Source organism: Leucopleurus acutus (assembly GCF_964270905.1).
Source record: "Leucopleurus acutus genome assembly, chromosome: 2".
Taxonomy (NCBI): domain Eukaryota; kingdom Metazoa; phylum Chordata; class Mammalia; order Artiodactyla; family Delphinidae; genus Leucopleurus; species Leucopleurus acutus.
In genome coordinates, this window is record NC_139143.1 from 177726263 (window position 1) to 177742310 (window position 16048).

The 16048-nt window shown below is 56.2% G+C and overlaps 1 protein-coding gene across 2 annotated transcripts in view; it reads left to right on the forward strand.

The window, feature by feature from the left end:
• Positions 1–2371: 2371 nt before the first annotated feature.
• Positions 2372–16048, forward strand: part of KIF17 (kinesin family member 17) — a gene marked incomplete at both ends in the record, with an annotated part of 47621 nt that continues 33944 nt past the window's right edge. For both annotated transcript variants that reach the window (XM_082834235.1, XM_082834236.1), the window contains 4 exons: positions 2372–2602; positions 8368–8514; positions 9439–9540; positions 14968–15157. In XM_082834235.1, the coding sequence (XP_082690361.1) occupies positions 2372–2602; positions 8368–8514; positions 9439–9540; positions 14968–15157 (670 nt within the window). The remainder of the gene's footprint in view (positions 2603–8367; positions 8515–9438; positions 9541–14967; positions 15158–16048) is intronic.

Consider the following 16048-nt stretch of genomic DNA (forward strand, 5'->3'; position numbering starts at 1 on the left):
AATCTACCAGATTAGATAGGGAGCAAGTTCTCTTTGGATGCACTTCTGTTCCTGAGGCAGAGGCCAAGTCATGAGTCTGGGGGCTGCCCTCTCCCCCATCTGGGGAGGGGATGTGACCGCTCAGCGTCTTGAAAGTAACAGACTTCTGACTCCTGGAAGGAAGAGGGCAACCCCAACGGAATAAAAAGAAGGGAGGAGCCTCAGGAGTTCAGGCCTGGTGTTCCCAGCTTACAACCTCTGGCTCAGCAAATGGTCTTGGCTGGGGCCTAGTCACTCTTGTCACAAGGGATAGGAGGAGGCTGTCCTTTGGGGGCTCTTGTCACTGGAACCACAGTACTGATTTTATACTGAATGTGAGTGGGAACCCAGCCTCATTTTACGGCCATTACTACCAAAACCCATCTCCTCCCTGGGCAAAGCCCTGGTCCCTCGTGGGAGGCCCCAGGCTCCCATTTCCCTGGCAAGGAGAGGGGTTTGGTGACGTGGGGCCCAGGATTACAGCCCTGGAGTGTCACACATTTAAGAAGACCTGATAACTGGTCTTAACCTCTGTAAGGGATGGATTTTGTTGCACAAGTTATCTGTGTGGACAAGGTGTCAGGAATGTTCCCAAAGTACTTTAACATTCCTTCACACAGCATTTATGGATCACACAGTACAAAGGTTTTTGACCCACATGTGCAGACGCCTCAATGTCTCAATTATAGACCACAGTTTTCTCTGTTCCAACCAGTGCCCCCTGGGTAGCCCAGCTCTCCTTACTGTGTGGACTTGAAATAAATAAAATGCATTTCTTCGGATTGTATAGTACAGACTTTTCCTTAGAAAGCCGAGGTCTTTGTCCGGTTTGCCGGCTTCGCTTCTGTTTGCCAACCATACCTTCCACTGCTGCTGAATGATGAACCAGACAGAGACCGTCCTCCGGGGCTCAGGAGGTCTTGAAGGAATTGGGTAGGTAGATTCAAGCAATGACTCTACTGCTTAAAACCTTCAGTGGGTATTTCCTGCGGGAAAAAGACTCAAGTCCTTATATTCTGGCCACTCGGGTTTTCCTTCTGCTCCTGCAACGTGCCACAGGGTCTTTGCACAGCCTGTACAAGCCTCCTCATCTTCCTCTTCTTCCTTTACCTGATTAACTCCTCAACCTTACCATCTCTCAGTCTCAGGAAGCCTGCCCTGACTGCCCCCTGACCCCTGCCCGGCCTGGGGGAGGTTTCCTGGCTAGATATTCCATAAAACTGGTCCTTTAGTTTGTTAACACTCTTATTTATGGGATTTTTGTTTGTGGGACATTTGTTTCAAGTGTCAGCCTCCCCCACTAGACTCTGGGCACCTGGAGGGCGGGGACTGGGCTGTCTCGCGGCATCTATCGCCGCGCCCGGCAGGTGCGTAGCTGACAATTTCTGTGCAAAGGGGGGCGTAGAGGAGGTGTGGCGGCCGCTCTTCGGGAGGGGCTTGTGCTCGGGGTGGGGGTGGGGAGAGAGGCCAGGTAGCCTCTCCAACCGAAAGACCAGCTTTCAAAGGTTTCTGTTTTGTTTCTCAATCTTGAGTCTTAATGAAAACAAGGGGCAGCGTTAGAGGGAAGCTTTGCTCTGTCCCCGGGGCTGTGATAGGCTCTGGGACAGCCTTCCCGCGTCAACACAGGGATGTGGATAAAGGGCAGCAAGGTCCTGTTGCCTTTCTCAGTAGGTCTCTAATCCCCGGATGAGGCCTCTCCTCTAGTATTTCTCTCCGAGGTGGAGTCAGGCCTGGCCTCCCCTGGGCCACCTCGGGCAAGCTGCTTAACCTCTCTGGACTCGGACTGTGGGGACTGGAGAAGAAAACGGCTGTGCAGCATCTGGCACCGAGCCGGCAGATGCTCCAGCAAAGCCAGTGCCGGTCCTCCCCGACGGCCGCCCCCGCGCGCCGGCCTCCAGCCGGGGGTTGCTCTCGGGGCCTGCCGGGCGCGGAGAACGCGCGGAAGTTCGGGAGGCACGGGCTGTGACGCCAGGGGCGTTGCCCAGCAACCGCGAACGCCGTGGCGGCGTCCGTGCTAGCGGGCGGCTGGGGCGGCTCCGGGGACTCTGGTCTTGCGGCGGCGCCTGCAGCGCTGATGCCCCACTGCCCGCGCCCGGTCTGGGCCTCAGGGACGGGCGAGCCCGGGAGCGGGAGGAGGCGGCGGCTCCGGCTCGGGTCCTGAGACTCCCCCGCGGCCCCTACCCTCCTATCGAGGCGTCCCCCAAGGAGTCCGGTCGCCCCGCCGCCGCCCCAACCCCGCCCGCGAGGCCCCGCCCCCCGGCCCCGGCGCCCCGGCGGCTCCCGCCCCGAGGTCCTGTGTCCTGGTCGCGGCGTCCACGTCGGGCCGCACGCCGGGGACCCCCGCCGCGGCGCCATGGCCTCGGAGTCGGTGAAGGTGGTGGTGCGCTGCCGCCCCATGAACCAGCGGGAGTTGGAGCTGAACTGCCAGCCTGTGGTGACGGTGGACTCCGCGCGCGGCCAGTGCTTCATCCAGAACCCGGGCGCCGTCGACCAGCCCCCCAAGCAGTTCACTTTCGACGGCGCCTACTACGTGGACCACTTTACCGAGCAGATCTACAACGAAATCGCCTACCCACTGGTGGAGGTGAGGATGCCCTCGAGGCCGCCTCCGAGGACCCGCTGGGCAGGACCTGGGGGACCTGGAACCACTCGGAGGGATCCTGAGGGACTGCCCTGCCCGCAAGCAGGGCGGGAAGGCCCTTACTGGAGGGGCGCGGGTGGACAGCAGCAGGTTAGTCTGAAGACTTCTGTCAGCAGACAGCTGGAACCCGTCTACAATGTCTCCACTGCCCCCGGTGCCAAGGCTGGTCCTCACCCCCATCCTTCCAGCCTGCTTCCCACAGGAACTCCAGCCCCCAAGACCACTTGCCCTCCACCCTCACCCAACACCTTCAGGACTTCTCTAAAAGCTCCAGCCACTTCCCCAGCCTCCTCCTCTTAAGAGCCCCAGGTCTCCTCCCCCTCCCCCTCCCCCTCTCCTTTCTCCTCCGCCCCCTCACTAGTTCCCTGCTTCTGCAGAGAGAAGGCTGCTGGCCTGGCCTTGGTCCTGGAGAACTGGAAACCCTTTACCTTTGGTCTGACTTACCTTCCTCCTTGGCGGTTGAAGAACAGCGAGGCCACAACAGTTTCTGCCCCTTATAGGGCTTTTACTTTTTTTCACACTCTCACACTAGGTAGCTCCTTGGCGCTGCATGACAGGGAGGTTCACATTTCACAGATGGGGAGACTGAGGCCCATAGGGAGGAAACATGGCAAGCTCCCACAGTGAGTTTCTGGCGGAGGTGGGGCTGGAGCTACTCCTGGCCCAAGGGCTCTTTCCTTGCTACCACCATCTCCCCAGCTGTGCATCGAATCGCTAGTGAAGTGAGATGTCACAGGTTGTTTCAGGAAAAAAGGAAAAGTTTGGGAAGTGCTGCATACACCCTCCCTCACTTGAAGCTGCACATTAGGGTACTTGAGGCTCTGGGGAGTCTTGCGGTGGAGAAAATAGTTTGGCTTATTTAACCCAGCATTTCCAAAAGGTATTTGCCTGTGGAACCTTTTTGTTTTGGCCGGCAGGCCAGTTAGCATCCCCCAGAGCACCTCCTTTGGCCACAGTCAAAACCGCCTGTGAGGGTGGAAGTGTTCTGGAACCCAGAGCCCCCCAGTGGTGAGGGCGTGACTGTAGAAGATGCCCAGGGAAAGAGGGCAGCTCTCCCCAGAGGGTGGTACCACGCTCTGGGGATGGCCAGGCTGTCCTACCATCCTGGACTCCCAGGCTGGAAGGGACCAGAATCGGTCCTCTGGTCCAGCCGCCCCCCTACCCCGGGTCCTTGAATGTCCACCTTGAATGGTCCTTGGATGGCAGGAGCGCTCTCTTCCCAGAGCTGCCTGCTCCACCTTGGCTTCTTAGCTCCTAGAAGACCGTTCTGCACGGTGAGTCAGAGTCAGCCACGCTGATGCTTCCAGCAACCTGCTGGAGCTCTGTCCCCAGGGCCCCTCTGCTTCCCCGTCCAGGGTCGCCCCTCAGAGACTGGAAGATTCCGAGATTGAGCTCTCCTTGGCTTTGCCTTCTCCAGGGCCTCAGCCTTGCTCATGGGTTCCCCTCCGCATCGCGGAAATAATTCCCCTGAGCAAGCCTCCCTTGGTTAAGGTTCCCAGGAAGCCCCAGCCCAGAGGGGGAGACCTAAGGAGACAGTGGCTACCTCAGCTCTCCAGCGCTCACTTCTGTCCCGAGTTCACTGCTACAGGGGATTCTGTCAGACCCCCACCTCCAGTCACCCCACAGAGCCTCAAACTCAACATGACGTATGTTCCTTTTCATTCATTCATTCAGCTAACAAATAGTGTTCTCATACCAGGCCCCATCCTAGGCGTGGGGAGCGCCGCCCTCAGCCAGCTCATGATCAGGTGGGGGAGCAGCTAAGCTAGTAGCTACAAGCCAGGGTGATGAGTGGGAGGAGAATCCTGGGGGACTTTCTGGCAGCATAGAGAAGGCTAGCAAACCTGGGCTTGGAGGGGATGGGAAAGCAGGGAGGACTTCCTGGAAGTGGTGAGATCTAAGCTGAGACCGGGATGAGAGGAGTCAGCCAGGCAAGAAGGTGGAGGAAAGGGCCTTTCAGGTGGAGACCAGCATGTAGCATTTGATCTTCACCAGACATATGTAGAGCTGGAGGCATCATTCCTGGCGAGGAAACGGAGACCTTGAATGTCACAGAATGAGTTACTGGTGGTTTTGATCCCCAGCGCAGTGCCAGGTCTCCACGCTCCATCCTGCTGCCTCTATTAAATGAGCGGCATGTGAATCATATGCAAAGCATGGTTCAGCAACTTGGAGCCAGGAGTAGCTGCATCCTTAGGCCGGGCGGCTGTGTGTCTGTCCTGCTGGGCTCTGACCACTTCCAGGCAGCCTCCTGCCCAGGCCCTTCCCTTCAGTTCCTACTGCACGAAGCCCTCAGCACTTCGGACTGACCCTTCCCTTCCCCACCCCCACCCCCACCCTTAAATCCAGGCTCTGTTCCTGATCTCCTCTGTCACTGGGTGACCTCTTCCACTGTCCTGGGAGCTGTCCACCTCAGACCCACCTTTCAGCCGACTCAGCATGTCCTACCCTGAGCTCCTCGCCTCCACACCTGGCCCGCTGCCTGGTCTGTGGGTTCTTTCCCAGCCAGTGGCTTTGCCATCTCCCCGTCCTCCCCGCTTCACACCCATGACCTTAGAGTCGCCTCTGATGACCCACCACCCAACCCACGCGGGGACCAGGTCCCATGGCTTCTACCAGGACAGACTGAGGACGGGCCTGGTGTCCAGAGACATCGATGCAGTAGAATTTGGCCCCTGGACGGAACACAAAACTGTTCGTTTGGGAGAGGACAGAAAGGGGACGTGAGGCAATTTAGCACAGATGCTGTTATTTCAACTTCAATAGTTACGCGTTGGTTTTAATGGGAAGTAGAAGAAATATTTAGCATGTCCAGCCTGTAATGCAGCTTCCGGGAATTACTGCTGAGGATGACATCAAGTTAACAGGAGAGTCAATTAACAGTTCGATTTCATGAAAATCATTTAGTAAATAATAATACGGGGAACATGGCAGAACCCGGGGTGGACAGTGGCTGGCGTTTAGGACCTGCTCCGTGTGTGCGCACGTCTCTGGTGGGTCTGGAGGTATCAGTTGATGGGTGAAGCGTTTCTGAAATCTTATGTTTTGCCTTAATGCATGTAAAGTTGTCTTCTACTTCACAGCAGCGTGGTTCTGCAGAACTTTCTGCAGTGGTGGAAATGTTCCGTATCTGGGCTGTCCAGTTAGGGACTACCAGCCATATGTGGCAAGTGAGCACTTGACATGAGGCTATTGCTTTTGAGGAACTGAATTTCAGTTTTATTTGATTTTTTTTAATATAAATTTATTTATTTATTCATTTTTGGCTGTGTTGGGTCTTCGTTGCTGCGCGCGGGCTTTCTCCAATTGCGGCGAGTGGGGGCTGCTCTTCACCGCGGTGCGCGGGCTTCTCATTGCGGTGGCTTCTCTTGTTGTGGAGCACGGGCTCTAGGCGTGCGGGCTTCAGTAGTTGTGGCATGCAGGCTCAGTAGTTGTGGCTCGTGGGCTCTAGAGCGCAGGCTCAGTAGTTGTGGTGCACAGGCTTAGTTGCTCCGTGGCATGTGGGATCTTCCTGGACCAGAGATCGAGCCCATGTCCCCTGCATTGGCAGACGGATTGTTAACCACTGCACCACCAGGTAAGTCCCTGAAATTAATTTTAATAATCCATTTTATTTGACCCAATAGTATCCAAAATATTATCATTTCAATAAAACATAATAATAGATACTATCATGGTATAGTAGCTATTAGGGAGATAGTTTACATTGTTTCTTCATACTAAGTCTTCAAAATCGGGCGTGTGTTTCATACTTATCGCACATCTCAGTTCAGGTGTTTAAGTGTCCATAGTTCAAATGAAATGAAACACAAAAAAATAAAGTTGTGTTTGATGGGAAAATATTTTACACTGCTTCAGTTTTTAAATGTAAATTAACATAAATTCAGTACCTCAGTCGCATCAGGTGCACTTCTGGTGTGGCTGGTGGCTGCCCTACTGGACAGTGCATATAAAATATTTATTTTGATATAGAATCCCTTGGCAGGTCTGGGTGACATTGTTGGTCCGGGCACTGCACCGTGTTGTCCCTGGGGCTTCACGTGCCCTGCCTCTGAGGCTCCTGGTTGGGTGACTGGTCTGCCACGGCTCTCCCACACCTCAGGGGCCTCATCCTGGTGTGTAGCACCTGGCCCTCTGATGAGCTGCGGATCGTGACTTCCAGTCTTCCTTCCCCCGCAGTCCCTGGGGATCCCGAGCCAGGATGGGTCTTTCTTTTTTTTTTTAATGTATTTTTTTAGAAAGGGTCTTCGTTGGGTCTTCGTTTCTGTGCAGTGCAAGGGCTTTCTCCAGGTGCGGCGAGCGGGGGCCACTCTTCATCGCGGTGTGCGGGCCTCTCACTGTAGCAGCTTCTCTTGTTGCGGAGCACAGGCTCCAGACGTTGTGGCTCACGGGCCTAGCCTGTCCACGGCATGTGGGATCTTCCCGGACCGGGGCATGAACCCACGTCCCCTGCATTGGCAGGCGAACCCTTAACCACTGCACCACCAGGGAAGCCCTTTCTTTAATATTTTTAATTAAAAAATTTCGGCTGCATCGGGTCTTAGTTGCAGTACCCGGGATCGTTGTTGCGGCATGCCTGTGGGATCTAGTTCCCCGACCAGGGATCGAACCTGGGCCCCCTGCACTGGGAGCATGGAGTCTTACCCACTGGACCACCAGGGAAGTCCCTACAGGATGTGCCTTTGCAGTGGAAACGGGCACAGATGCCACCTGGGCCCTGGGGGCCTGGGCACAGCTCTCTGGGCCCACATTCTAACACAGGATTCCCCTGCCCCCATACTAAGTTATAGAATTTGTGATCTCATGAGCTGGGTGAGGGCAGGGACTAGGGTGTCTTCTTGGTTCATGGCTCTGTCACCAGCCAGTCCCCCTCAGAGGAGAGAGTCGGTACCTATGGAAAGAACAATCGCATCAGTGAATGAAGGATGCCCTTGGGTATGCCACCTGGTTTGCCTCCTGCTTCTTCCCAGATTCGTCTCCATCCCCCTCGCCCAAGTTCCACCTGCTCTCAGCCTCTCACCTCTCTGGTCTTTGCTCAGGCTGTCCCCTCAGCCTAGAATGCCTTCCTCTTCCTGTCACCTGTTAAAATCCAAGCCACCCTTTCTGCTCCCCCTTTCTCCTCCACCTGCCCAGGAAGCTTTGCCTGGCGCTTCCTGCACCTTCTGTCTCCCCCTCTTGGCACTCCCTCTCCTTGCCCGTCCTGTACGCCATCATTACATGCACCTCCACCTCATATGAGGATCACGTGTGTATGTCTTGTCTCCCGCACGTTCCAGGCAGACATTTAGGGAGCACCTACCTCTGTGTGCCAGCACTTCGTGTGCCAGCACGTGAAATAATTCCTGTGTACAGCTCCCGACAGCCTCAGAGGAGGTGCTGTTCTTACCCTTTGTTACAGGTGAGGAAGCTGAGGCTCCACGTGCCTGAATAAGGACAGGCCAAGGGCACAGTCAGTAAAGGATGGCGGCCAGGCTCTTAGCCATACACAGGGACAGTCTCCCACCCCACTGCGCAGTGACCCCCTTGAGGACAGAGCTGTGCCGCGTTCACCTCTGCACTGCCCTCCCCCAGCCCTGTGCCACCGTGGTGGGAGAGCCAGGGAGGGGCCCTAAGTCTGTGAGTCAGGAGGCAGCCCTGCAGCCCCGGGCCTGGCCCCAAGCCTGGCTGAGCTCGGCCAGCTGAGCCCTGGGCTGTGTCCTCCCACACAGGGCGTCACCGAGGGCTACAACGGCACCATCTTTGCCTACGGCCAGACAGGCAGCGGGAAGTCCTTCACCATGCAGGGCCTGCCTGACCCACCCTGCCAAAGAGGCATCATCCCTAGGGCCTTCGAGCACATTTTCGAGAGCGTCCAGGTATGGGCCTGGGGGATGGAAGGGGCAGGGTTGGGCTCCCCAGGCGTTACCGTGAATGATCCCAGAGCACTTTTGACCTGGGCAGCGGTTGTGGGATGCGGTCAGAGCGGCCTTGACGCGGCACAGATGAGCAGACGGACGCAGGCTCTGGTTTCTGAAGAGGCGATGGGAGAACTTAAAGCTGAGAAAATTCTATCTGCTGTGTTTTCCTCCTGCCATTTTTGGATTTTAACATTTCGTATAACACTTCACATGGATATGATGACCCAGAGTGCTGGCCCAAGAAATGGCTGTAAACAATCATAGCTTCCTTTTTTAATTGAGCAGCTGCTACAGGCCAAGCATTGTGCAAAGCCCTTTGCATAATTATCTCACTACCACCCTGGCGCAGGAGGTAGCTGTTATCCTCATTTTTGAGATAGGGAAGCCAAGGCTTGGAGCCCTTATGGGCTGGGCCCAGACCAGTTATCCCAGTGTCCAGGCTGCAGGTGAGACGTGCCCTGCTGACCACTCATGAATGCGCAGACATTCCTGCATCTGGGAAATGGCAAAGCAGGGACGAGTCAGCTGCAGAGCCCACTGTACTACACCTGGGACTCATTTTGATGACCCACAGGAACATCAGGCAACTGGAAGAACTGCCGGGGATTAGCCCAGGGCCAGTGCTTGGTCCAGGCCTTCCCCGTGGCCTTGGTCTCTCTACCTGAACAGTGGGGAGGCCTCTCCCATTTCCTTTCCCATGAGGCTTGTAGAGAGAGCATGGGTCCATAGCAGTAGGAAAATGATGCCCCTCTGAGAAGCCGGAGAGGAGGGGAGAGCTGGCCAGGCAGGCAGGGTCAGGTGAGGTCGGGGACACCTCCTGCCACGATGTCCTTTTGTGATGTCCAGGCAGCGGGTGCTCAGGTATCTGTGCTCTCCCTGCAGTGTGCAGAGAACACCAAGTTCCTGGTCCGGGCCTCCTACCTGGAGATCTACAATGAAGACGTCCGTGACCTGCTGGGTACTGACACCAAGCAGAAGCTGGAGGTGGGTGCAGCCCCGGCAGGGGTGGGTGGGGGCAGCTAGAGGGGGAGGTTGGCATTGGGGGTGCTCCCTCAGAAATATGGGGAAGGGTCCTGAGGACACAGGCGCTGGTTCAGACTAGAATGGGGAGTTTTGAACTTGAATTTTGGAGTAGTCTCAGAGTCTGTGAGGCAGGGGAGGGGTTACTGGGCCTACCAGCACCACGCAAGGGGAGGGGAGGCCTTCTCTGGGGCAGTGCCACTTACATCTGTTGAAATAGATGGAATTTGGTGACGGATTTCATTTGAAAAAAGGGTTCCACTTCTAAAAAATTATTTTGAAAAATTCTAAGGGACTTTCAAGCTTAAAAGGTAATAGTGATCATTTTTTGAGCACTTACTGTTTACTCACTGCTTTAGGCATGTTATCCCATTTAATACTCCCAGTCACCTCGTTAGGTAGATACAGGTTTCCCCCACTATCAGAAAGCAGAGCGAGTGTTTTGTAAAAGCTGAAATGGCATAAAGGGAAGAGTATCCCCTGCTTCCCAAAATCTTGATTCCACTTTGCTTTTATGAAAGACTGACATTAGTACGATAAAGGCTTTTTTGGTAAAAGTGAAAATCGGATTTCTTTCCGACTTGAACTCAGAGAAAGTTGGGGATACCCATATTATTATCCTCAGTTTACCGATGTGGGAAGGGAGGTTTACAGAGGGTAATTAACGTGCCTGAGCTTCAACTGCAGGGAGCTGGGCCAAACCTGGAGTTGAGCCCAGATCTGTGTGACATCAGGTTCCTGCATCGCAAGCATGCGATGGGCTCAGATTCTGGGACCTTGTCCCCCTCTGAAAGCGGTCTGGTGTGGAGGTGTCCAAAGATCGATGATATGACCTCAGAATGTTGTCGTGAGGATTGAAGAGGGTAACAAGGGTGAGCTGCTGAGCAGAGGGTCAGCGCATAGTAGGGGCTTGACGTGTGAGCTCTTTCGTGCCATTGGGATTCCGAGAAAGGATGAGGAATATGACCTGGGGGTTGCAAAATGGACTCAAGACAGAAAAAACTAGGGCTGGCCCAACTGGCCACTGAGCATTGCTCACCTCGTAAATTGTCCTCAGTCTCCTGAAAGGCTAGAATCAGAATGAAAGGACATCATTTCCCAGCTGGGTGAAGCAGAATTAGATGCTTTGAGGGCTCTATCAAGATAGGCAGAATGGGGCTTCCCTGGTGGCGCAGTGGTTGAGAGTCCGCCTGCCGATGCAGGGGACACGGGTTCGTGCCCCAGTCCGGGAGGATCCCACATGCCGCGGAGCGGCTGGGCCCGTGAGCCATGGCCGCTGAGCCTGCGCCTCCAGAGCCTGTGCTCCGCAATGGGAAAGGCCACAACAGTGAGATGCCCGCATACCGCAAAAAAAAAAAAAAAAAGATAGGCAGAACGTGGCTGACCCTTTGGGGAGCCCAGCGAGGTCAAGTGACCTGCCAGGACTGGACAGCCAGGTGGTGGCAAGGCTGGACCAGGTCCGGGACCTTTGGGCAAGGCTTAGTTATGTCTCCCCTCTGGGACTCTCTGAATCCTGGATGGGCCAGGTCAAGTCCAAGGAGGAGGGACTTCCCCGGTGGTTCAGTGGTTAAGACTCCTCACTCCCAATGCGGGGGGCCTGGGTTCCATCCCTGGTCAGGGAACTAAGATCCCGCATGCTGCACGGCGTGGCCAAAAAAAAAAAGTCCAAGGAGGAGCCCAATGAGGGGAGACTGACCCAGATCTGTGGCCAGCATGCTGGTGGCTGCCTCCAGACTCTGGGGCTTCTTATCTGACCAAGAAACCAATGCCCGCCCCCAGGCCCCCCACAAGAGGCCCACAACCAGCGGTGGAAGTTGAACTACCTCCTTCAGAGTCAGAATGCCTGAGCTGGGGGATGTCAGTCATTAATGAGCATCAGTCCTGGGAGGTTGCTATGGAGACTCCCATTCTGCAGATGAGGAACGGAGGCTGGGAAAGAGGAGGTGACTTGCCTGTGGCCACAGGGTCAGGGTTGGACATTTTCCGTGGCCCAACTGCCTAAATCTCCCCAGGGAACAGGCCTTGACAGCCACGGGAGGGGGCGCAGAACCAGATAAAGGGGCTGCTGCCGATGCCCTCCAGTCTTCCAGACCCTCACTGACCTCTAGATTGGACAGGACGTTGGGATCCCCTGGGTCCCGTCCCACCCCATCCATGTGGGGCAGGGCTGTTTCCCTGCTCAGATCCAGAGCCCCCCACTTGCCCCTAGGCCCTCCAGTTGTCCTGGCTTCATTTGGAGGGACTGTGAGTTCCTCTCTGACCCGCAACCATTGTATGGCCCAACTGAACACATCCGACCGCAGGGAGCAGCCGTTTTGAAAAACAACTTGCTTGTGCTGTGGCCAGATAATGGGAAAATCCTTAAAATTTTGAGCCAGAAAGACCCTTAGAGAGCTTCTAAGTCCAGTCCTTTCATGGTACAGATGAGGAAGCTGAGTCCCAGGGAGGGGAGGGGACTTGGCCAAGGTCACACAGCAAATTACTAGTAATGGCGCTAATACCAGAATATGTGGGATCTGAGTCATCAGGTGCTTTCCTCCCAGACTTTTCCGGGTGGGAAGTATAGGAAACCCGGGGGGCAGTGAGAAGCGAGTAGTGGGGTTCCATGTGAGGGAGGAACATTCATGAGTTGAGTCATCCATTCAACAGAGACTTACTGGGAAGACCCTGGAGGTCAGGCCACAGACTACAGCAGGTCCACAGGGGTGTGACCTCCCCCCACCCCCAGTCCCCGTCCAGACCAGGACGGGCCCCCAGCCCCCTCCTCCTCACCTCCTCGCAGACACGGCAGTGCTCTGCCCTTTCTACACAGGCACCTCCAGCCACCCAGCTGGGGTCTTTCCACTGTCTTCTCTCTCCTGGAGCTGGAGCAGCTGAGTCATAACTCAGCCCCCAGACGGGGACATGGGGACGGGAGCAAGGCACAGGGAGCTGCTCCTGCTTGTCGGCCCCGAAAGGCCAGCCTGCAGCATCGGGGCCCCTGCCAGCCCCCTCCACTTCCTCCATATCATGGACCCTAGGATGGGTTCGGTTACCCAGGCCCTGCGGGCCCAAGGGCTGGCAGCTGCCTGTACGTGGTCCAGCTGGACCACAGGCCTCAGGCTTGGTAAGCCAGGCCGCCAGTGACAGATGTGCTCAGAGACATTGCCCATGGGTGCCTGGAGCTCTCTCAGAGCAGGGACAGCTGGGTTCTGTATAACCCTCACAACAGCCTTAGGAGGAGCTGCTGTTCAAGAACCAGCCCAAGGGCACAGTCAGTAAAGGGTGGAGATGGAATTTACACCCAGGTGGCCAGGCCCCACAGCACAGCCCAGGGCCTGGTAATTCTGCTAATGAGAGTGGTTAGATCAGCGAGGGCCAGCAAGGGATTTGGGGAAGCCGATTACACCCCCTCCCCCAACACCACGAACCACCATCACGGAACCCAGCTCAGTGCTGGGTGGCGGAGGTGGGGCCCTCAGGGGCCTCTCCAGTTGGTTCCCGCAGCCGGCGTCGGGCCAGTGGCAGGACCCCGCACCTCCATGGGGGCGTTTCCCGGCCGGCTGTGGTCCCGTCCTGCATGCGCGCCGCTCCCCCGCACTCGGCCGCGTCCCAGCTGGTTGCCATGGCGACCGCGCTCCGGCTGGCATCCGGGAGGAACAGTTACCAAGGAATGCGGGGCGGGGCTGGCGCCTGACACTCGGGAGGTGGATGGAGGCCGGAACAGCAGGGGAGGGGTGGAGGGATCCAGAAGGTCGGGAGGTGAGGGGGCGAGCCCTCCTGGGCCTAAAAATAGGGTGGGTGGGAGACCTCCTACAAAGGAGGCCTCCCCTGACCTCCTTTCCTGCTCGTGAGGTTGCTCAGGCTGGAGAGGACGGCCTCATCCTCTTGGTATCTGTGTTCACCGAACCCCCTCCAGAAACCCCCACAGAGCTCCTTTCACATCCATTCTCTTTTCGATCCTCCCAAAAGTCTTGTGGAAATAGGATTTATCATCCTCATTTTACAGATGAGGAAACCGAGGCCGAGAGAGGCAAAATGACTCCCCCAACTAGCGAGTCACAGAACCAGGTTTCTAACCCGAGTCTGTTTGACTGGATAGGAAACTGCGTTCTTCCTGAGGCCAGGAGCAGCCATCCGTCACCTGTGCCTAGCATGTACCAGGCAGGCGTCTAGCCTCTGAGAGTGTGGCAGTGACCAAAGCAGGCACACAGCATCCCAGGCTACCATCAAGCCCTGCTCTGTTTGCAGGGTCTCCTGCTCCTGTCCTTTGAGCTCCGTCCTCGCAGCCACCTTCTAGGTCAAGGTCAGCCCTTTGTCATATCAAACTTCAGTTACTCCAGGATGCTGCAACCTCTCTCCAAGCCCTGCCTCTGGAGTCTTCCACTGCCAGTGACCCCAGTGCTGCCCTGCCACTAATAGCTGTGTGACCTTCAGAAAGCCACTTAACCTTTCTTTGCCTCCGTCGCTTATCTGTTCCGTGAAACCCAGTCCTTCGGTCTGGGTCTGGCTCTTTCTCCAGACTTGGGGAGACAGGGCAAGCCTGCGCTTGCCCCCCTCTGCCCCCCGCCCTGCTCTGCAGCAGGGGCCCAGCCCCACCTGGGACCCTGAAGCTGCCCCGGGGCAAAGCATCTGAGCCTACTCTGGCTCAGAACGGCGGACAGATGACTTCTGTCCTAATTCATCCTGCTCTTCCCAGAGTGGTTTTCTGTCCTCTCACATTGCTTTTCACAGCTCTGTGTCAGCAACAACACAGCTCAGCTGCCTGGAGAGCAAGCACGCGGCAGTCAGATAAATTGATTTACTCGCTGCCATCGCGCTGAGGGCTGGGGGCCAGTGGGAGTTCTGGGCGGCAAATGGCCCTTCGCCCGCCATGATCCAAGGGTCTGGGAACATTCCTGTTGCCGTGGAGGTGCGGCAGGGAGGCGAGCAGAAGCCACGTTGGCAGGTCAGGGGAGAAGCACTCAGAGCCCTTGGGTGAATGACTACAGACAGGGTCGGCCCCCGGGAGCTGAAGCCCCAGACCAGAAGCCACCTTCACAACCACAGCACTAACAGCAGTGAGACTGCGGCTGCCATTTATGGAGCAGTAACCATGTGCCAGGCATCGTGCCATGCGTTGTACGAGCCTTAGTTTACAGAATCCTCCCCACCTCCCTAAGGGATAGGTATCTTGTACCCATTTTACAGATGTGGAAACGGAGGCTCAGAGAGATGATGTCACTGACCCAAGGTCCCACAACAAGGGAGAGGCGGGAGTGGGTTTGAGGCTGGTTCTACCTAGGACAAACCCCCAACCTGTGACAGGGAATCCGAGGTGCCAACCCGCCCTGCAGGAGGGCAGAGGTGGTGGGAGCTGGGCCCTTCCCTCAGGTTCCCCAGGGAGCCCTGACCCGTGCCTCTTGCCCGCAGCTGAAGGAGCACTCGGAGAAGGGGGTGTACGTGAAGGGGCTCTCCATGCACACGGTGCACAGTGTGGCCCAGTGCGAGCGCGTCATGGAGACAGGCTGGAAGAACCGCTCGGTTGGCTACACCCTGATGAACAAGGACTCTTCCCGCTCCCACTCCATCTTCACCATCAGCATCGAGATCTACGCGGTGGGTATGTGGGGCCGGGCGGGGGCAGAGGGGGCCGGACCACCAAGCCGGGTGCCTGCTCCTAGTAGCCCAGACCCTTCACCACTCGGAACCTCGAGGGCCGCAACTGGGAAGAGATGCTGGGGTTGCCTGGAGGAAACACAAGAGGACTGTCCCTGTGCCAGGACCCAGGTTTCCAGGATAAACAGCATCATCAACAACAACAATAATAATACTGGTAGCTACCACTGAGCACTTTCTACGTGCCATGCAATGTATTTGCATTAGCTCATTTGCTCCTTCCAACAACCCCATGAGGTGGATACTCATATCATCCCTATTTTACAGATGAGTGAGGAAATCGCGGTCACACAACTAGAAGGTCTTCGAGCTGGGCCTCTATCCCAGGGGTCTGCCCCCAGAGTGTGTGCCACCCAGAACTTTAGGATTCTCCTCTTTCTTTTTTTTTTTTTTTTTTTCGGTACGGGGGCCTCTCACTGTTGTGGCCTCTCCCGTTGCGGAGCACAGGCTCCGGACGCACAGGCTCAGCGGCCATGGCTCACGCGCCCAGCCGCTCCGCGGCATGTGGGATCTTCCCGGACCGGGGCACAAACCCGTGTCCCCTACATCGGCAGGCGGACTCCCAACCACTGCGCCACCAGGGAAGCCCTCTCCTCTTTCTTTAGCATTCTCTACTCCAAAGCCATCTCACTCTTTATTTCTGGAAGAGTTACTGAGAAACAGAAGAAGAAGGAAAGGAACTCGTTTATTTCCGGCCACCTATAGACGCTGTGCTGAGTCCTTTACACACCTCATTCTATTTAAAGCCCACAACAGTCCTAAATGCAGGCATTATAATTCCCATTAACAGATGAGGAAACGGAGGCTCTGAGAGGTCAAGTGACCTGCTTGTTCA